The sequence below is a fragment of the Haemaphysalis longicornis genome, unplaced genomic scaffold (genome assembly GCF_048455015.1).
Source record: "Haemaphysalis longicornis isolate Haplotype H1 unplaced genomic scaffold, Haemaphysalis longicornis Haplotype H1 scaffold_4, whole genome shotgun sequence".
Taxonomy (NCBI): Eukaryota; Metazoa; Arthropoda; class Arachnida; order Ixodida; family Ixodidae; genus Haemaphysalis; species Haemaphysalis longicornis.
The window spans coordinates 68,915,540-68,938,193 of NW_027526361.1; the positions used below are offsets into that span (position 1 = coordinate 68,915,540).

Genomic DNA, 22,654 nt, shown 5'->3' on the forward strand with positions numbered 1-22,654 from the left:
TTCGTTTCGTAAGCGGGATGCAAGTTAATTCCGCGCTACAAAACAAGTAAGTCAACGCTCTACGTAACACACTTGTTTTGAACCCTTTTTATTACGTGTAACATTTGAAAATATGTTTTTTTTTAACGAACAATACAACTACCAGATTTTTTTTGTCCTCTGCAAAGTTGCGTATACTCCTCCGCGTTTTCGTGAATTTTATACCTGTTAGAAATAAATTTGGCGTTGTTTGGAAATTTTCAGAAACTCTTTCATTTTCCCCTATTGGAACCTTCAACAAAAGTGTACGAAAATGGGCCATGTTTGCATTAAGCACGCGGGGTTCTTACGCTGCTTTTGATTTAAATCACGAATAACGCATTGAATCTTGTTATGTTTCGATTGCACGGCGTATACCAGAGCGCTCTTTCTTCGACGCATATTCTACGCATTCTGCGGGTTTCCCAGAACTCTTCAAGCTCGCCTAAGCAGCTTTCGACCACGAAGACTCCAGGTTTCTCTCCAGAAGCGAAAAATGACATGGAATAGAATTGCAAATGCGAGGCACACTGGACCCGGTAGGATTAGGAGTATCGCTTTCGATTAGCCGCGCTGCTACCGTGATGGATGCATGTCAGAGCGCATTCTATCCAGGCATGACCACGGCCGGACTGATGGGCCAGGCATCCGTTCACCTGCTTCCGCGCGCACACGTGCGCCGGTGAAGCGTGGATGACAGCCCGTGCAACGCGAAACAATGATTGATACGAGCGCGCGGCGTCCTGTCCGTGAAAACTGTCCCATCGACGATCCGGGTCACCGGTCCACTGGCCCCGTGCGCGGCTTCTCCCATAGAAATACCGCTGTGTATTTGTACTAATAGGAATTGAATGAATGAAAAATATGCGCAAGAGTTTCAATTATGCGTAAATTAGCGTGCCTTTCAAGTTTATGTTTGGCTACTTCAACGCTCTCACGTATCTTGAGTGCAGCGGCGGCTGACGGTACACGCATCAGTGATATAAGAACGCAGAACAAATTATTTGACTACGAAAAATAACGCATGCTAGGACACTTCGCTCGATTATATCCTTCTGCAACATTATTTGTGCACATGCCTTAATTTTATGCATCAAAATTATAAATGAAACTAATATTCGCCAAGCAACTCTTTTGAAAATATGCCTGTCGTTTCACTCATTTTGACCAAGCAACACTTGAACGTCCTTGACCACCTTTTCATATTTAGATGTTTGCAAGATGTTTGCATCTAGCTATTTCTTTTTTTTTTCTCATAGTCTTCGATACGCATGCTTCCAATATAAATGTGATCACTTGAAACATGATTAATATGCAAACAAAGCAATTTTCTTGTTAAGCTAACGCGCACACTTGCGTAAGGATACGCGTTAATTTCTGTTAAATATCGAACGAACGTAAAAGTTTGCCACTTTCGAATAGTGGGAGCCTTAGCCATAACTTGGTGTGACGATTCAAGGACATCTCTAACAAATAGTCAACCACAAGAGCCGTTATCCGGGCCCCCAAGCAATCCGACCAACCACGGCTTAAACGACCGACACGGTCAAATTTACCTGCATGCGCAAGTCTATAGTCACTGCCAAGCCATTTCCTGCCTCAAAGAAAAAAGAAAAGTCGAGCACCCGAATCCCCCACGGACACAATGGAGTCACAAAGACCGTGACGGCGCGGCGACCGACCACGGCCCCGGCGACGCACTAAGAACAGCCCGCGTTGCGTGAAGCGGTGAATCTTCTCTTACGCGCACACTTCCACGGAAACACACACGCGTCAACGAGCTTCGGCGAGGCGCTGCGCGATTATTCCTGGAATGACGCTGGAAACAAAGACAGAACACTGCCGGAACGAGGTGGTCGGAGAAGATGTTCTGGCTGAGGGGGGTAACGGGGCGGGGGTCACATGCAAGAGGCGAGCTTTTCTCGGCGTTCGCTGCTCAGGCGAGCAGCAGCAGCTCACCCGTTCAGCGCATTCCTGGCGTTGGCTTCTTCTCGGTGCCGGCGTGCGTTGCTCGGTATATCCGGAGGCGGCTTTCGGCGCAACTCGCCGTGCGGTTCTTAGGCGGCTCTCTGCCAGGTCTCGCTCGGCTGCTGCTGCCTGCAGGGGCGCAGAGACGGCGGCGGCGGAGGGAGCAGCCGCGAGCGAGAAGCAGCGTCGTCGCCAGGTTCCATCCCCGCTGCGTTTGTGGCCCGTTCCGTGGAGGTCGTTGCGAATTCAACTGAGACCACTCACGAAAAGGCGCGCTCGTTTTCTGCCTTCTCCATGACAGCCGCGCGCCCCACCTGTAAGAGCAGCCAAGGCCGCCGCCGGCCGCGAAACATGATTGAGGTAACAATCCGTGAAGATTGTGCCCGAATTATTATATTTCTTTCCCCGTGCCGACGCCGCCCCGAGCGCCTGTCTTCCCCCTCAGCGATGGTTTGTTCTTCCCCGTACAGTCGTCGCGCCGCGGTCATCCGCGTCTTCCGGCGAGCAATGCATATCTGGTTCGTTTTCTCGCTATACGCATTTCTTTCGCTTCTATGCGCCCGCAATTCTTCCCTCTCCGTCGGCGGCGTGCCCTCCGGGAGGTTTCATCGTCGTCGGCGGCGGCGTGCGTCGGCCGCGATGCCGTCACGGAGCCAGTCAGGCGGAGGCCGGCTGGCGGCGGCCACTTTCGCCTGACTTCACCGCGCGCCGCGTCGTGACACGCTGCGCCGACGACGTCCGTGTCCCTCTTTGCGGATTTCCCGCGCGCGGAGCAGCCGGCCGGGGCTCTCTTGCGGCGAGTCTCGGCGGGCCGTGTTCCAACGTCGTCAGATGGGAGATTAGTGCTTGGAAGTTTCCGTGTGGTCTCTCGCATCGCTTACTCAGCGCCTGGATGCTGCGGAGACACGCTTCTTTCGACTTATTAATTTTTTTTTGAGGCAGCGTGCGCCGAGATTCCGAGTTTGGGTCACGTACTTTCCTGCTTGTACGGTTCTATCATGTCCACATGGTGAGCGTTGCGGTCGGGCCCCACGGTACTGCGCTGCTGCCTGCGTGTCGCTGCGCAGTGCGGGATTATATTTGCTAAGGAAAGAAGGAGACGAAAAAAAGAAAAACAGACTTTGGTAGTTGGAACTAAGGACTTGCGTAGCGGGAATAAAACGTTTGTTCAGGGACTGTCTGGTGCCGCGACGTGCCTACGCTGCCAAGTGCGCTCCCTGTGCAACAGGTGGGGCGGGGTGTAAGCGTGCTGACTTGCCTGTGGGTAGAAGCATTTGAACAGGCATGTAAGGAGGCAAAGCCTGACGTAGCAAAACTTCTAGATCTGTAGACGGTTGAACTTCGTTCAATAATGTTCGGTACGTTGACGCAAACACTCCGTGCAGTAAAAACTTGCTGCGATGAAGTCCTCGGAACAACAACAAAAAAGTGCCTTCTTTACAACCGGTTCTTCTTTAAATATTGGGGATGATTTGCCCCCTGCACTGACTTTAGGAGCGTGAGAAACTTCGAATAAAGTGACAATTCGTATAAAGCGATTTCGTTATTAAACGAGGGTTTACTGTACGTATATAGGTACCATATGGCTTAACAGGTTGCTGTAGTGTTTGTTGGGGGAGCCAGCTCAGAATACGACGTGACTAGTATTTACTAACCCAAGCTATGGTTAAACCGGGATGTGTTAATGACATCTTAATATCTGGTTTCGAAAAATCGTAGCTAAATCAAATTTTAACCCTATATAAACCAGGGTTATTTAGGGTGCATGTACATACATGGTTGCAAAGTCGAACTTTTCGCGACCGTTGAAGTATTTCTTAAACCAATAAGAACATCACCATTCTTATTCACGTGCTTCCTTGATTTTACGAAGGCGAAACAGGCTACCGCGTCGCGCCAATCAGCTGTAATGTTTTGATGCTGTTCAGGTCTCACGTAAAGGTCTTCACGAATTCTCGCAGTCTTTGCGCTACGACGCGAGCAACATTTACAGCTCAGACTTTATTCATACACACACGCACACATACATGCATGCATGCATACATACATACATATATACGTACATACATACATACATACATACATACATACATACATACATACATACATACATACATACATACATACATACATACATACATACATACGCATACATACATACATACATACATACATACATACATACATACATACATACATACATACATACATACATACATACATACATACATGCATACATACACGGGATTTTTAAACACGCATATACACTGATCGTTTCGTTTTACACCTGGCCTCCTGTATACGGCCGCGAGCGCAACTTCCTTGGCATCCCTCTCTCTCTCTGTCTCAGCTCGCCACAGGCACGTGGCCGGTCAGCATCGGCTTTCAATTTAAACACCACCGCGAGAGCGCGGACAAGACCGTTGGCAGGTACCTTGCATGCATAAGTAATATTACCTTCTTCGTGCCCAGGATGGTGAAAACATTACGCCGCTCATTTTTTCCTCGACTCGACGATGAGGAACGACCATTTCAGAACCGTGCGTCTGCGTCTGGCCGCATATACAGACGCAGGAGCATGTGCGATGGAGTTAGTTTTTTCGCAGACACTTGCCATTACTCTTTGTTATTTATTTATTTGCAGAAGCTAACTATTCATAACGTCTTATCTTAATTGTATCTGCACCAGTAGGAGGCGGAATGGGGTCGCGTACGCGGTAGGACACTATTATAGATACTTCGGGCATATTACAGTAAATAGCCATAAATTGCAGCCCCCCGCTGTGATTAGATTCCACTGGCGCTTATAGAAATACGACTCAATATATGCTAAATGAACAGATCAGAACGAGTCATTAATTCTAAATACTGGCAGCCTTGGCGATTGTCTTGGCACTGACGCTATAGTGTCATGCCAAAACGTTTATTGCGGAATTCTGACAGTTTTTTGCTTCAGATAACGTCACCAGATGGTTCCAACTTCTATGCTCCCATTATGTGTTTACTCCAACGGAAATGTGCCGATGAAACTCACAAGAAATCACCTCAAGGCGATACGACCTGCAGCGATATAACCTTTGACGAAACAGGTATACGTGATTGCAATATGATTGTCCACGCGAACAATATTTCACGCCCCATGACCTGTAGTTTTAGCCTCTATAAAAAAACCTGAGCGTGGACATATGCTTGTGTCCTTATTGCTAGTACGGGAATTCATTGCCCTTTTTTAGACAATCGGTTGTATAGATATGTGTCATGTGTACGATCACGGGTATGAAGCCACAACGATAGATACTATACGTTCCTACTCCCACTTGCGCTGAAAGAGGCGAGAAGGTTTTTTTTTCTTCTGCATCGTAGGCCTTACGACAGGCCAGAAACCTTGAATGCGAAATTCAAGCAATAATAACTTATTGTCAACGGAGATACACGTGCGCAACTAGTTCATGACGTCAGTAAGCTAAACATACTTTTACGAGGGAAAAAACCTTGCTTCAGAAAAATAAAACGGTTTTATGAGCTGGAGTCATTGAACTGCAATTAACAAGAAATAACTGAACAGTGCTATATATATATATATATATATATATATATATATATATATATATATATATATATATATATATATATATATATATATATATATATTCAAAAACTTGGGTGCGACCACTTGGAAAACACTAACAAAGACTTTATTTCGACAGTTTCGACCAGTGGCCTGGTCTGCTTCAGGGAAAATTACATATATATATTAGGTCTATTTCATGTGCTCTATTATCACTTTGAGGCTTCTGTGGGCTCAGCTACGCATATAGTCCAAGATGTGGAATTCTACCCTACGGTTGATGTTTTTGCAATAGACGTGTGTTGTTATTGCATGGTACCTGTCTGCCTCTGAATATATATATATATGTGTGTATGTGTAGATATATATGTGTATGTATATATGTGTATGTATATATATGTATGTATATATATATTGTTTATTATAACAGTACAAGTTTGGGACGTTATTTCAATTTGATAGCAGAATGTATTGTGCCTTTATTATCTTCTTTTTTTGTCGAACCGACTGCCCTGACCCGCATAAAAGCAGAGGTTGCTTACGCGGGCTGGCACTTGTATCTGTTTGTCATGAAGATGAAATAAAATGTATGTATGTATGTATGTATGTATGTATGTATGTATGTATGTATGTATGTATGTATGTATGTATGTATGTATGTATGTATGTATGCTTTGTCATTTGTATATTTCGGCGACGTGTTGCAGCGGACCATCAAAAATGTGTCAATGAACTTTCCCGGAACTCGCAACCTTCTTGCTAATTTCTCTATGACTTATTGGAAATTCCGCATGGCAGCCAACCACGCAGACCCCCCCCCCCCTTTGCTACGGAATTTCCTCCTTCATGGAGGAATACAATACCGCAGTGCATTAGTCTCAGATGGGGCGCTCCTAGCTACACATATTTGTGTCCGAGATCGGTGAATCACCGTACACGTATTTGTGCCTGGATTATTAGTTTTCTGTTAGCATGTCCCGTGGTCTATATTGGTCATGGGATTTGCAAAGTGTTGTCGTTTTGTATCTGGCAATAGTTTAATTTTATGGAGGAAAAAAGGATGGGAAGGCCTCATGAACATGTGCACGGTGCACAAGCTTGAGGGGCCTGGGTTAAAAAAAAAGTCTGTTTTTTCAGCTCGATGCTCGCTTGCGCATGCGCCGTGGTGGGATGGCGACGGACACGTGATTATGATGAACGCGTCCACAGCAACAAACACTCGTAAGAAAAAGTGTCCATATACCCTATTTCAGTACCCTATAAAAGCAGCCCACAAGAGTACCGTATGCAACAGTACTCTATGAATGAATGGAGAAACTTTATTAACATAAGGATGGCGAACAGCACCCTATATAAAAATCTATTGACGGGCGTCGCTGCGAAACTTTGTTTAGGCAGGATTCAACAGAGCCCAAAAATCTTGTTTGAAGGAACATTCTGAAGGACTGGAGAAAACTGTTGAAGCCTGAGCAAAGCCTGAACATGTTTTTGGGTTTATTTCCCAGAACTCTATTTGCGTTTATCTCAGAAGAGCTCTAAATAATATAAATTTTGACAGAGGGCAATATGCGCGGAGGACATGGCGGGATCACTTTTTTTGGTGACACAAGGCGTGCAGGGAAATAAAGCTTGCGTTTTTGTACCGCATGTCATTATGTTACCAACCTTTTTGTCCGTATCCAAGCAAATACGGCGGCTGGAATGAGGGTTTGGACCTTCTCTGCTTACGGTAAAAAATGCGCTGTAGTAATATTTAACCTTATCCAGCGTAGTTTTGCTCTCTACGTTTTTAAATATCGAGTAATCCTGTCAACGGCTCTGAATACTGAGATTTGTTTTTCTAAGGAGGAATGCGGATTTTGTCTATTTATTTATTTATTTATTTATTTATTTATTTATTTATTTATTTATTTATTTATTTATTTATTTATTTATTTATTTATTTATTTATTTATTTATTTATTTATTTATTTATTTCCCTATGGGGCTATAGGAATGGGTACAAAAGTATGTATTATATATACAGTGCAGCAGTGGCGCATCCAGAAATATTTTCGGGAATGTTATACCCTTCCCCCCATATCTTTCCTAAAAAAATTAGGAAGGATACTCTGCACCCAAACAAGGTGGTTTTTTTTTCGTTTTCGTGTCTCATCCTCGCTTTTACATTTAAATTTATAGATGAAGTGTGCAAATCTTATGGCCGGAAAAATGCCCTAAAGAAGACGGGAAGGGGAGGGGGGGGGGGGTGTAGGCGCCACTTATAAAATTTTGCAGGGTGTTCTGGCAGCGAAACACTTTCAGACATGACAACAGACGGGATAAAAATGTTCAGCTACGCTGGGGTGTAGGAAGAACGGGAAAGGTAAACGTAATGCAAATCACTCAGACTGAAGCCGGAAAGTTAAGTATGGAACAGTTGTAGCGTTAATGTGCACATTTAAGAGTTGGCTGTTGAACTAATTTGTTGTCTTTATCCGTGTCTGTCTTCATCGCCATCTCCTTTGTTTATTTTACAGGATATAAAATATGTCAATCAACGTCCAGCCATAACATATCTGTGATGCTTCCACGCGTATGAAACTTCTTACTCCACGATTCTTCTTCGCTTGCAGTGACGCTTCTCCTCACGGCACTCGTACGGCGCGAGGCGCTTCATGCAGCTATTTTCCCGCACAATAAATTGGTTCTCACTTTCGTGCGGCAAACCTAAAATGCGATAAAATACTTCTGTTAGGTTATGACCGGAGTTAGATAACCACCAACACATCTTTGTTAAAATACGGATGACCATTTTGCGGTAGTGGTTAGCGCGGGGTCACATGACCGCTGTGTTTTCTTTGCAGCTTTGTATTAGCGTTCGAGTCATCTTAGCAATTGTTAGTCGCGCTTACGCAGTGTTTGTTGCCAAGAAGCGCGATTATCCAAGGTATAATCCAATTTTTATGAAATACCATCTGCAAGCAGTGAGCCTTAGCGTCGGATACTACAAGCGAGAAACTAGAGTGATATTTCGAGCACCTATAACGGTCGATGCGTTATACTCCATTTGAATGTTTTGAGTTTAACTCAACCGCCCGGCGTTACGCCGGTTTATGCCGAATCTGAAACTTAACCCACTCCTTCTTAACTAATTCATTATAAATGCTCATAAAACTGAATCAGTTATTTCGATAGCAAAAAAGAAAAGAAAGCTGGAGGCAACATCAAAGGACAAAATTACGTTTTCTACGTCCCCAGTTAAAATAGCCACGTACAAAGTTTTGGTGAATTTCCTGAATATCTGCCCAGAACAAGCACATCTCTACGATTTCACATAACAGCGCACGCTGCAGGGGTTCCTATCAAGCTGCCGACGAGCATTGAACTACTAAGTGATAACTCAGACTTTTTCTCACAGATAAACTACTTCCGATTGGCTTTGGGGAAACTCAACGATGTCTAACGTTATTAATATTAACCTCTGATTCACCCCCCCCCCCACCCCACACACCCCCTGAAAAGCTTTGCGAGCAATCTCGAACTTACCCTTGTATGCTGCACTGATTTTCAGATCTATTTATTTATTCAGGTACCCCTAAAGGCCCTCCGTAGTTATATAGGGGGATAGGGGGGAGCATGCACATACATCAGACAAACAAAACATAAATGGGTGCTAACAAAATCACAAATTACAAATGAAGAAAACGCAAGCAATAAGAACTGATCAAATGAACCGACTAATAAGCACGAAGTCGCGGGTTCGGTTCCAGGCCGCGGCGGCTGCTTTTTTGATGGAGGTGAAAATGAAAAACGCTCATGTGTACGAGGTTTCGGCGCACGTTAAAAATCCCCAGGTGGTCAAAATTAATCCGGAGCCCTCCACTACGGCGCGCCTCATCGTCTGCATTGCTTGGGCGCGTTAAACCGTACAATCAATCAATCAATCAATCAATCAATCAATCAATCAATCAATCAATCAATCAATCAATCAATCAATCAATCAATCAATCAATCAATCAATCAATCAATCAATCAATCAATCAATCAATCAATCAATCAATCAATCAATTAGGAACAGAAATACCTTTGTATTCGCTGTTCTCCCTTTCTGCATAGTAAAAACGCTGCTCAGGAATTACAAAGCAGAAAAGAAGCAATACGACAACTTCATAAAGCATGTAATGAAGCTGTGCTGCTCATCGTAAAGGTACTTGCATGCTGTGCTGCACAGTGTGTAATTAGCCTTACGCGACTCAATACGCGACTCAATTATCGATTTCAATAAGTGTCATCCTTACTAAATTTCCTTACTCGTTAATGCATGTTTTTTTATTTATGAATCCTGCAATCCCTTTGAGTACTTTAGCAAAATGGATTGAGGAATGTTCTATGTGCAGGCAATAAAAGGAATTATCAACAAACAAATAAAAGGAAAAAAGAATTAACAACAAATATAGCTGCGTGCACCTGCTGTATTCCGTGGCCGGAAGTAATCAGGAATGCGGGGTGACCGATCATGTGTGTTTACACAGCATGAAGACCACAATAAAATGATGTAAGCGTGCAGCAATAACATTTGTTGTTACTAAGGTATTTCCCATTTGTAGAATTTGTTTAAATTACCCATACGTCAACCAACCCTTTCCTTGTTTTCGTTAATATAATTATCACTGTCTTTTAAACGTACCCTACAATACTACCGATAACTGTTATTGCTATTTTTCGAGAATCGACAACCACGTCAAGATCGACGACCATGGATTTTGTGCATCGTCGATAATCGCTGTGTTTGATTTTCACGTGTTCTTGCAGCTGGACGAATAAAGAATATTTCAGAGCGGGACAGAAGACAGTAGAGCACGTATTCAGAAAGTATGCCCAGAGCTACGAAATTCTCTACACAGCCATGACACTGCTCACAAGTGCCGGGAGAACTCGCTGTTTGATAAACCTAACATGTGACGGGAAAGTAAGCTTGTTATCAAGGCGCCAACCAGAGTCAATGGTCGTCAGAATTCGAGGTTAAATGAAATCTTCAATTTAATACTGAAAGAGGCGGCAGTTAGTTTTGCGCGTGTATGGCAATACTTCGGTTTTCGCTGCATAAGCTTGTTCTCCTTGAACCAGTGACTAAATTCGGCGCTGCCCCCGTGCAGCGCCGAAATCCCTACAATCGCTGCAGCACGAAGCTTCCTTGAGAACGTTTACACATCGGCATTAAACAAACAAACAAAAAAAACAGGAATGCTTACAGCAGTGAAACACCTTTAAAAAATGAAGGACACAGAAGAGGACCGACAACGCCCCTGTGGCCCATCATTTGACGTCACATATTCCGCCCACGCAAGTAGTTTGTTCCACCTTAATTGTAACAATAATATTACAGTCGAACCTCGTTACAAACGAAGTAGTATCGGGGCAGCAAATTAGCTCGGTATAACCGATATTCGCTGTAACAGTAGAGGTAAAAATCGGCAATAATAAATCGACAGTCTGGCTTGATACAAAACAACAGTCTGGCTTGGTACAACAGTTTGGCTTGATATACTTGATGCAAAAAATGCATTTTTAAGTCTTCGAATACACTTTAAACAAAGGTAACCCTTGCCTTTCTCCTTGTTGCATTTCAAGCTAAATGATCCGGAACATGAGTACGTAAAATTACAACAGAACAAAGTTCGCTTGACAAAGCAGGCCTGCGTCCTTATTTATTTAATGAAGGATGTGGTCTTCGTATGGTGGCTACTCACACCACTGAGCATGATAGAGTTCTCCACAGTGTCCACAAACAAAGTGGCCTTTTTACTTCCGCATTTTGGGACTACGGGGGTTCTTCCAAGTAGCTTCTCATCCTACCGGTCAAATATTTCCTCTTTATATCCGTCAGTGCGCGCGGCTCTCACGGTTTCAGTTTCGTAGTAAAGAAGAAGTGTTATTGAAATAAAGCGTGACCAACCAAAGTTTGTATTTTTTTCGCTATAGCCGATAATTCGCTAAATCAGTGTTCGTTATAACGAGGCTCATCTGTATTACTAATTCCGTGTTGTAGGTTTCATTGTCACCATCAACAGCAACAACATACGCATCACATTGTTGGCAAGAAACATTCATCCTCGACACTGGCCGCATCTCTGCTAAAACGGCACTATAACACGCTTAACCTAAGAACGGTTTTTTAAAACAGATGTTTCTTGGCTCATACCGTGGTATGGTACACCGAAGGAAGCAACACACCACAAACAAGTCAAGAAATATTTGCGCTGAACGCTCTGAACGATCAACGCCGGCGTTCAGCAGCCATAGATGCAAAATATCCTAAAAACACACTTGCTACGAGTAAATGAACCCAGCAGGGTATGAAATTAGCGCTTCATTTTTTTAACGAGGGTTAATTATCATATTCTTAATAGGCCAACGAATAATTTATTTCAAACTACTCTGAAGCGAAAGAGACTACGCAGAAAAGGGTGGCATAATTATTGCCTCGGCATCTATACACACGACAATAATTCAGCAATGTCAGGAGGCCTTCTGACGAATAGCAAACGAGTAAACGAAGAGGCCGTAACTAGTGCGATATACAAACCGGTTAATATGAAGAGCTTGTGTTAAATACTCGTTTTTCCCCCCTTCGCGCTCTCTGCCATACTATTAGCAATGCACAGGTTGCGTTTGAATTCCTAATCATGTTCATCTGCTGAGCGCCGCATGCATAATTACCAGTAAAATAGAATACATTACATTTCAACTACCACTTCCTGTTCTGCTTCGCATCACGCGCCGAGAAAACGCTATTCTTGCGGATCGCGTGTTACAGGCAGACGACAGCGACCTCGAACCGACTTGTAAATCAGAAAATTAGTTGAACCTTGCAGGCGGTGAAGAGATTGAATCGTGGGCTTTCTGGCCACCGCAGCCCGGTGCCTGCGATCTGTGCGTGAATTGCCCTTGACGAATGAGCCAAGTTATTTTGCTGGAATTAATCATGGTGTGTAATCGTGTGCGTCATACTCCAATCACTTCGCAGTTAGTTGTTTGTGCGGGGTGGAAAATTTATGTGACTTATGCAACGTTAGTACGTATGCGCGCATGGGTTATTGGGTAATTCAAGTCTTACAGCGGTGACTCTATTGGTTGTGCGCCGTACATGCTTCAAGAGTTAAACACATCGGCGACAAGTTTTTGCACCTACTTATGCAACGTCCGCCACGAACCAAGTTAATGAACGATGAAGCGTGCTTGCATTCGCGATTCTGTACCCGTCCGGCGTTGCAGAACTGATACATTGCATAGCCCGATTAACAATGCAATAGCCCGAGTAAGCAAAAGGAATCTTAAAAACTACAGGGTGGAAAATATCAGCCACTGCGTAAGCATTCTTTCCTATGGCTCTTCTCCGCACATCACCTTCATGTATCTTGCCTTGAAGGTTATTCATTTAAGGGTGTTTTATTAAATAACGGACGCTTTATAAAATTTTCCCATGTGACTTATGTATGAACATAGCGTGCCACGCGTTGCGTGTTAGATGGACAGACGGGCATATTTTGAGAAGAAGTAGGCTAAGAATGCTTACGCATTAAAAGTAGTTTGTATTAACCGCTCCGAACTTGTGCATTTTAGAGTACGTGGACCGGTCCTGAAACAACAGCCTAATACGGAATAAATCACCGACCTTAATACTTTGGGAAGCCAGGCTCTTTAACTTGCTCATGTCGATGTAGAATAATCTGCGAACATGAAATAAAATATTGCGGTATAACTATAAACGTCGGGAAACGATTACGTAAAACAATACAGATCTAGCATTTTCGGCTGGTTGTCGCGCATCGCGCATTTCATTATTCGAGCCTAAAGGGGATGTATGTATGTATGTATGTATGTATGTGTGTATGTATGTATGTATGTATATATATATATATATATATATATATATATATATACATAAATTATTATCGTAGATATACGTGATGACCACCTCTAAAGGGAAGTTATGCCCCGGGGGGGGCACAAAATTAGGTGATAAATAATGATGCCGGCAGCTGAATTATCTAAAATTGAATAATTAACTTTCTATACTCTGTTACAACTCAAGAACGGCACCACCTCATGTAGTGTATAACTCCACCAAAGCGCCGAACCCATGACGTCAGTGCGCGAGCGTTTTGAAAGGGGTTTGCTATGAATGCGTGATATCGTCTGCCTTGTCTCACGCAGTTTGTTTGTCGTCACTGAAGTCGTTTATAATCATCTTAAGTCCAAAAAATCACGGGAACGGCTCACGCCATATTCAAAATATTCCCAGTAACGCCCTACTTGCGCCGCGCGGAGAAACATCCGGCTACGGTGATAAGGCACAGCGGCAACTTCCGGTGCCGTTCTTAAAGGAGCCATGAAGAGAAAATACAACTTCGTTTAATTTGAAAGAACTAGGATTCAGTATCTCACTCAGCTCCATTAGAGCCGCAAAAGATGGTTTTTTAACGAAAAAAAAGCAAGAAGTATTTAAAACCTTTCAAATTTTGCGCCACAGTGACGTCTTATGAGCAAGAATGACGTCACACGGGCCAACAATAAAACACAATTTTCAGTGCGTTAACTGCACATTAGCATTAAAGTGATGCGGTCAAATGGAACTAGAGGCCCCATTGCAGACGTCCAGTCATGTGTCGTGGCGACAGGTGAGTTAGGCGGCCGCAAATCGCACAAACAAGGTTCCGTGACGTCATAGAAAAGTTGCGGGAAATTGGCTAGGGGGTCGCCACTGCTTCACACGTTTTCTTTAATATCTCCGTTATTTGTTCGAAGATTGCGATGATATTGGTATCATTGTTATCGGGACTAAGCAGTCTTTCTGTTAAACCCAACTTGTATGCTGTCTTCATGGCTCCTTTAAGTTGTCACGGGGTATAGTGCCTGCAGTAAGCAGGCATGCTTGTATTGAAAAAGTAGAAGCAATTCAGTTGGCAGAATTCTTCTAGCGCATCAGTACTCCGAGATATAGAACTACGAAGTTTAATTGCCGTTCGCATGATTACGCATGCATGACAGGGAGGACCGGCGCAAAGCTCCTCCCTTATGTTCTATGCTTCGATAGCGGCTCCGAGTACTGCAGATTGCGCTAACGCCAGCCAAAACTGAATTGGTGCCAGTTATCACTTCTGCCTAGGACTCCACCGCGTTGTCAAACTTCACACCGTACACAGCAGGCACACCACAGAAGGGAGGAGCTTTGCGCCGGTGCAGACTGTCTTGCATGCGTAATAATGCGAACGGCAATTAAACTTCGCAGTTTGATATCTCGGAGTACGGATGCGCTAGAAGAATTCTGCGAAATGAAACTGCGTGGAAACAAGATTGCGTCCAATTTTTCAATACAAACGTGCCTGCTTACTGCAGCCACTAAAAAGTTAATTATTCAATCTTAGCAAAATAAGCCGACATGAATAGTTACCGCCTCATTCTGTGCCCTGGGTGCATAACTTCAGTGTGGATGTGGTCTTCAACGACATCTAAATTCTAATAAAAAAAAAGTGTGGACCTAACATTGATCACCCTGTTTATTTTTTATTTGTTTGTTTGTTTGTTTGTTTGTTTGTTTGATGCGGTGTTAGGTGTGAGGTGCTCATGCTGCCGGTCAAAAAGGTGCTCTTCTTAGGTAGTAGCTGTACACGTAGAACGGTGTACGCCCTTTGATGGACACGCCGCGGTTGCTCAGTGGCTAATAAGGCGTTGTGCTACTGAACACGAAGGCGCGGGTTCTATTCCCGCCCGCGGAGGCCGCTTTTCTGATGGAGGCGAAAAGCAGAAACGCCTGTGTGTACGAGATTTCGGCACACGTTAAAGACCATCAGGTGGTCATAATTAATCCGGAGCCCTCCACTACGGCGCGCTCATCACCTGCGTTGCGTCGGCGCGTTAAACCCTATGATGAAATCAATCCATCAGGCCCTTTGATAGCAGTGCGCGAGGTTGTGGCATCGGCATTTTAATTGCACCATTAATTCATTAATTTTGTTTCAAAATCGTGCCTGTAAAGGCAGGAATGCTGACTAGCGAGAAAGTTGGAATGAAGACGTCAAAATGCAAGGAATGCGATGGAATAATGACCACGTTACATAAGGCCATTTTGAAAATCATGAAAGCATTTCCGTTCATTAAGGCCAGGCAGGCGGTGTTGCTGGAGAATATATATATATATATATATATATATATATATATATATATATATATATACAGCGCATCATTTCACAGGCATTGTGATTCCCTAAATTACACTTGCATGAACGCTGGAGAATGAACTTACTGGTTTTTGCAGATCCGTATCTCCTCCATGGAATCGGCAGGTCTGGTCCTGTAATAAATACAGAATTTAAGTCAACGCAGCAATTAATTAAAGCTGAATGAGCAGTGTAAAAATATTTGATAAACTAACTGCGTATTAAGGTATGAGGCCAAGTGCTGGGGAAACTTGTTAAAGAAAGATAAAAAGTGCAGATTTTTGGTCTACATCATACACTCTAAGAAAAAAGGTGGTCAAAAGAGAGTCCCCGGCGCCGCGACTACCTTTAACGCTTGGTGAGTCAAAACAGAGTCACCGATCAGAGTCATAATTTTGGCGACTCTCTTTCGACTAGGTACGGGGCGCAACTTGGCGGGAGAGGGGAACCTAGTCGAGGAGCATAGAAAACAAAAAAAAAAGAGATGCCGCTCTGATTGGTCGCCGCAGGTGTGACGTCAGGCGTTTCCCGCGAGCAGGCGAGCAGCCGGAGTGGAAGCTTTTGAACTGCCTGCGCGCTCCGCCGGCGAGGCGTTCTTTGTGTTGTGGCCGTTAGGGCGGTTTTTTTGGTAACTACGTGGTTTCGCTGGTCAGTGTCACGACAATTTTACAGTGCTTTTGCCGTGCTCCACGTGAGGACAGCGTCCATGATAAGGGAAGATATACGGACGGAGCTGCGGCAACACAGCAACTGCATCTGATAGAGGTAAGTGAAGTATTCACCTCGGCGAGAGATTTTCCCTCGTGAAAAAACTTCGTGCACTTTGCGAATAACGCTCAATTGTGTAAGATATGCTGCTTGAACACTATGCGGACAGTCGTGGCAGAAACGTCCAACCTCATTTCTGCGTGAGTGTTAGGTTTTTCGACGGCCTCAGTATGCGAACAGGGCAGCATGACCGTTGGCGCGAGCCGCCGCCGATGGCTCGCCGCCGACGAAACGGCGACCTTGAACACGATGGCCGCTCCACGGCCAAGGCGCAGTGAAAGTTTGTTTCACTTCCTCTGGCGCTTTTATTTGACCCTGAACACGGAATGCTGAGTGCGCTTTGATGAATTTGGCTCAGGCTGACAGAGGGGCGAAATGTCAACATGAAAAGAAACGAGTAGGTGCTCGACAGCGGCTTATTTCGGCGCCAAGCAGCAGTCACTTCGTACAAATGCGGGACGCGTATGTATTGGTAGAATATAATTTTGCGCGTAGTCATGGACAATTCAAATACGAACCGCGGTGCGCACAGCCGAAGATCCCGGTGCCGTCACCTGGCAGCGGCCGAGGAAAACGCACGGACATGCGTTGTTGAGATATCGGGAGCGAGGCTGCGTGTCCCACTGCGATATGTTGCTGTCTGCTCGCTCGCATGTTTGCTTTGTCGCCATGCCGCAAGAGCGCTGACAACAATTGTTAGTGATCCGGCGCGAGATAGTATAGGGTATCTACGGCCACTGTGTGCTCGGCTCACACGAGTGCCTGCTCCCCCTGTGTGCTGGCGTCTGGCGTCACATTGCCGACATAGCTTTGCATGTAGGGTGCAGTAACTTGAGCAAATAACGATCGACACCTGCTTCGCACCCAAACCATGCTCAGTACTGCCCGCTCCGCAGATTTTACTAGCACTAATGGGCCAGCCCTCCTCCCCTCCCCATCCCTCACTCTCACTATAATGTTTGCGAAGGTAAACTAGTGTTAAATAAGTTCCCTTTGATAACGGTTGAAAGTGTATCGACTGTTCCATTTCAGTAGCCATCAACCAAAGCAAACGCCGGGTACCTCGAGGAAGCTTGATTTATTGAAGGGTTTAACGCACCGAAGCAACGCAGGCAATTAGGAACGCTGTAGTGGAGGGTTCCGGATTAATTTTGACCACCTGGGGATCCTTAACGTGCGCCGAAATCCCGTACACACGGACCTCGAGGAAGCTGGCGTAGCTTTGTGGTTAAATGGTACGGCGAGGAACAGTGAAATGCGGTTTTTATTTTTCAGCTTTTTCAGGTTATGATGTCTGAATACCGCGTCGGTAAGCTTACAGTGGCTGGTGCTAGAGGAATATAGGCGGTGCGCAGAACGCTTTTAATGCTACTTCTGTGACTGATTCTTGCGCAGAGACTGTGCTCGTTACTAGACCATTTCTATGTTTTGCTCGCAAGCCTGGTCTCGCCTGCTCCAGCAACGCGTAGATGTTTTGTTTTTTTGTATAAACATGAAATTGCGCACCATCCTGCTGCAGCTTGCACACCGTAAGCGTTTTGTTCATAGGCCGCCGATCTAACAAAAGGTATATTAGCATTGTGTGGGCTTTGGAGTGAACTATTATTATGCGTTAGGGTGGCGCAGGAGCGTTTGCAAGGCCACATTCGTGAGCAAAAAGCGGGGAATATCGTCCTTAACGAGCACACGTACGTGGAAATCAGGCACAAGGAAGCAGGCAAGGAAATTTGTGTGCACGCCATGTGTGCACTCAGCGTTATCTTGCACTAGATGACAATTCCTTTGTAGTACTATAGCTCCACACCGCTTTTGACTCGATTTATAATTGCCAACTTCACGGCAAAATGCAAATTCGGTCGCTTCGCGCTAGCTGAGCCGTCAAATAAACGTTTCTAGCGCTAGCCACCACAGCTACACTTCGGAAAAAAAGCCTAAAAAGCGCGAGCAGTACAAACTCAAAGAACGAAAAAAACCTGGTGGACAGCCCACGATCATATTTTTGCATGGGGGTGCAACAACTCGCCTTAGACGGCGCAGGTGCGTTACGATAGGAAGGGAGAGCGAGAAGGAGGGAAGGAGCCGCCAACTGATGATGAGCGGCCGAGATAAATGGGCCGGCGGTATTTCTCTTTCACCTTGAGGAAAAGCCAACTTGGGGGGGGGGGAGGGGCGCATTCCTTGATTGTAGGGTTTTACCCGCCGACGCAACGCAGGCGATGAGGCGCGCCGTAGTGGAGGGCTCCGGATTAATTTTGACCACCTGGGGATCTTTAACGTGCGCCGAAATCTCGTACACACGGGAGTTTTTGCTTTTCGCCTCCATCAGAAAAGCGGCCGCTGCGGCCGGGAATCGAACCCGTGACCTCGTGCTCAGCAGCGCAACGCCTTAGCCACTGATTGATTGATTGTAGGGTTTAACGCGCCGACGCAACGCAGGCGATGAGGCGCGCCGTAGTGAAGGGCTCCGGATTGATTTTGACCACCTGGGGATCTTTAACGTGCGCCGAAATCTCGTACACACGGGCGTTTTTGCTTTTCGCCTCCATCAGAAAAGCGGCCGCCGCGGCCGGGAATCGAACCCGCGACCTCGTGCTCAGCAGCGCAACGCCTTAGCCACTGAGCCACCGCGGCGGGTGGGGGGCGCATTCCTGCGTCATTTGCCGTTCGATATAGCGGGATTCGCTTGTATTTTTATTCGATATAGACGTAATTTTTGCTATATTTTTCACTGCAACTATACTGTTACCGGAAGGAGTTCGACATACTGGATAAATCGATGAAAATGGTTTCCATCAGTTGGGTTCGGCTGTACAACTTTAGTTTGCTCTCTTTACAGATGCAAAAGGTGTCAGCGCTACCGTTTGGTTGCCCCATTTGGTGAAGGAAAGAGAGGATGACATCTTCACGATACTGGTGAGAACAGTGAGCTTAATTTGCGAATTAGATGGCAACATTGGCAAAGGGCTCTTGGCTTGAGTTGCCCTCGGCATTAAAAATATTAGGGTGTACCCAATATTAAACTAAAAGAAATGCTGTACATGTAAGAGAGAGCAACTGGGAAAAAATTGTTGCTCTTTAGAAAGGCTGACTGACGTGTTTAGGCTTAACGTTTATGGTTACTTTGACCACCGGTAGCGAAATATCCCTGACCATGTACTTTTTTGCTTTCCTAAAGGTGAAGTGCACTCAAAATTTTGGTATCTTGATAACCTCAATTTTGTAACTTATCATAAAGAGAAGCCTTAAGGGGAACTCCAGACCCTGGGAAGGAACCAGTGTGTTTAAGATATCAGCCAGCAAAATCAAGCTTTGGGAAGATCCACAGTGGGGTAGTTGCTAGTGCTTTTTAACATCTTGAAGTAGCACAGACTAGATACAGACATGAGAAGTCGAAAATGAACAGACAACAGCGCTTTGTAAATGGTTCGGCGCAACATGGTATTTACTGTGTAACTTGTCCTCATGTAATTTGTGAGTGCGTGACCTAAGCACCTATTCTTGAAAAAAAAAATTTCCTTCCACAATATCTGCGCTCCAAAAACGTTTTGCTGTGTTAGCTGTGTGCCATGGGATAAAGCTGAACATAGCAAAATTGCGAGAATGCCAATGCAATGGGTGAAGCAGGACATTTGCTAAATGGAACTGCCTGCTGTTATTCGTGAACAAAGAAGCAACAAATGTAGACGGAAGGGTCGGCGGTAGCTCAGCGTTTTTTCGGTCTCTTCGGTTATTTTGATCTTATCACCAAGCGTGAGTGGCATTTGAAGCATTTGTTTGTTGTGCTCATCCAGAAAAATAAAAATTGACCTTGTGGTTCTGAGCACCCTTCACCGATTGTGAACTAACAGAAAAACAGGCACGAGCGGCTGCAGTCGCGATTGCTTGAGATAATGCCTTGAGCATACTGGGGTAGTAAAGAAACGAGTAGAAAAAAAGTGGTGCCACAAAGAGACAAGCCGGGAGATAGCGCAATGTTAAAGGAAAGGCTGTGGCTAGCGTTCCGTCGAGACGGAACGATATACAAGTGCTAAGGTTCCGTCCAGACGGAACAGAGTGCTGTGAGTTATCCTTCCCAGACGGATTACAACTGAGAGCTTAGCGTTCCGTCCAGACGGAGCCGGCGTGAAATTTGTACAGTTCCGTCCAGGCGAAAGTAAAACCGGCTGATTAGACCCGACCTTGAGTATTCATATTTGGTGTAGGGGTTGCGCCTCGGAACCGCTATAAGGGTGTCAGGTTGCGAGTCATGCATCACATGAAGCTAGCTGCGTGTACTTGTGCGTTATACAACCGGCGTATTTAATGTGTAGGTTCTAAAGGCAGGTTGCTGCGACCCCAATGATTAATCATAAGAAGCGGGTCTTCGCATAACCGGGGGGTGTACTATAACTGAGCTTTCCCTGTAACTTATCATCGCAGGTATTTTAGTTTTCAGTCCACGTGGCATACTAAAGACAGTCAGAGTAATAATTTATACATATTGATGGTTGTCCACATAAAGAACTTTTTTACAGCAGCTAAATTTCAGCATTATTTGTCTTTTTTTTACAGGACCCAGATACTGCGTACTCGCAACTGACTCTGCTGTACACGGGGAGCAGCCCACTGTGGTCCGACTCAATTAAGGTGGTGTGCGAACATGTATCCGTTAACGTCTTTGACTTCACGTCAGGAATCGCTCTTGTATGTACCATGTACTGGGCATACAACCTGCAGTACGTGAAGTCTGCAAAGCAGACCTTTACAGTTTTGGAGGAATTGATGGTGGTGCGAAAGGGCGCATGCTTGAGCACCTTAATGCCGGCGACAAAGGTAGTCACTACCTTGAGAGCTCGTGCAGGGGCAGCGAGGGAATAAATACATTGTCCAGTGCCAGCAGATCAAGTGGTGGGTGTTGCAACGTATAGCCTCCGAGTAAATTTCTGTGTTATAAAATGAACAAAATATTTTCAGGAAAGTTATAACAATCATCCATTAATAATTCTTTGACACCCTTTTTTAAATGTTCATTTGCATTGCGTATGAGTGGTCAAAGTGGTCTTATCATAAAGCCGAACCTAGCTGTATGCATGAAATATGAATGTGTTCAAGATGAAATTTTTATTAAGCAATAACACTCCCGAACTCTGTTTTGTGTATTTTATTGTCCTGTTTTCAATTTGCCAGTTGTATTGTTCTAGAATTTTTTCACTTCAGTTGTCTAACATGACATTTTCAAATGTTTGTATTTCTTATAATGTGGTTTTAAGAAAAATTGTGTTTTCATATTCACTTAACATTTTGTGAAGTTGTTGAGCCAGCAGCTGTTGGCTGATTACTGTTGTAGGGTTGTGTTTTGTATATGTGAGCTCAAGTGTTGCTTGTCCCGTTCAATGTTACAATTTGTTATTTGAGACACGAATGTTGTCTAAGGTAATAATTTTGAATCTTGTATTTTTCACGTTTCTTCTATAGTCATGTATATGTTGTCTAAGACAAACTCGTGATTTTTATTTCTTGTAGCATTTTTTTATAAATGTGGTTTTAAAAAAATTTGTGTTTTCATATTCACTTATCATTTTGTAAAGTTAGTGAGCAACCAGCTGATGGCTGATCACTGTTGTATGGTTGTGTTTTGTATATGTGAACTCAGTGTTGCTTGTCCCGTTCAATGTAACAAGTTTTTGTTATGTGAGACACAAATGTTAAGGTGATAATTTTGAATCTTGTATTTCTCACGTTTCTTATACTCCATTGTATGTTGTCTAAGACAAAAACTCGTGATTTTTATTTTGTGTCAATTTTTTTCTAGTCATTGAGCCAATGCATAATTTGAAACGTTGTAGGCTTTATTTCAATAAAATGGTTGTTTTGGTACTTTGCATTGATGGTTCTTGCATGTATGCATGGCTGTCGTTATAGGGTCATAATAGTATCTGTATGGTATTTTTTATCCTATCGACTCTGAAGCGATTCTGTTTGCTCGAGTCGGGAAATAATCGACTGGACTTTTCTTTGCAGATTTTCAGTGTCGGTGACGGTGCTGCAGAGTCCTGCATGCTCTATCTCAGGGGTCGCGGGATTCCCTTTCAGCAGGTCAGGGCGACTTGACTGGGGTCATGTAGTAGCCAAAGTAGCCAAGCGGGCTCTC

The 22,654-nt window shown here is 44.4% G+C and overlaps 1 protein-coding gene and 1 long non-coding RNA gene across 9 annotated transcripts in view; one reads left to right on the forward strand and one right to left on the reverse strand.

Moving 5' to 3' along the window:
• The window catches only part of LOC144178881 (uncharacterized), a 559,382-nt gene that overhangs the window by 329,965 nt on the left and 206,763 nt on the right, over nt 1-22,654 (forward strand). The gene's annotated exons all lie outside the window — the stretch shown is intronic.
• The window catches only part of Lab (labial), a 145,306-nt gene that overhangs the window by 113,219 nt on the left and 9,433 nt on the right, over nt 1-22,654 (reverse strand). For 2 of the 5 annotated variants that reach the window (XM_077707017.1, XM_077707016.1), the window contains exons 2-3: nt 15,843-15,890; nt 13,212-13,266 (exon numbers count right to left, since the gene is read on the reverse strand). In XM_077707017.1, coding sequence (XP_077563143.1) covers nt 13,212-13,266; nt 15,843-15,871 — 84 coding nt within the window. In that variant the 5' untranslated portion in view covers nt 15,872-15,890. Of the gene's footprint in view, nt 1-1,977; nt 2,301-13,211; nt 13,267-15,842; nt 15,891-22,654 lie in introns of those variants that run through there. The other 3 variants (XM_077707015.1, XM_077707019.1, XM_077707020.1) reach the window with 2 other exon arrangements.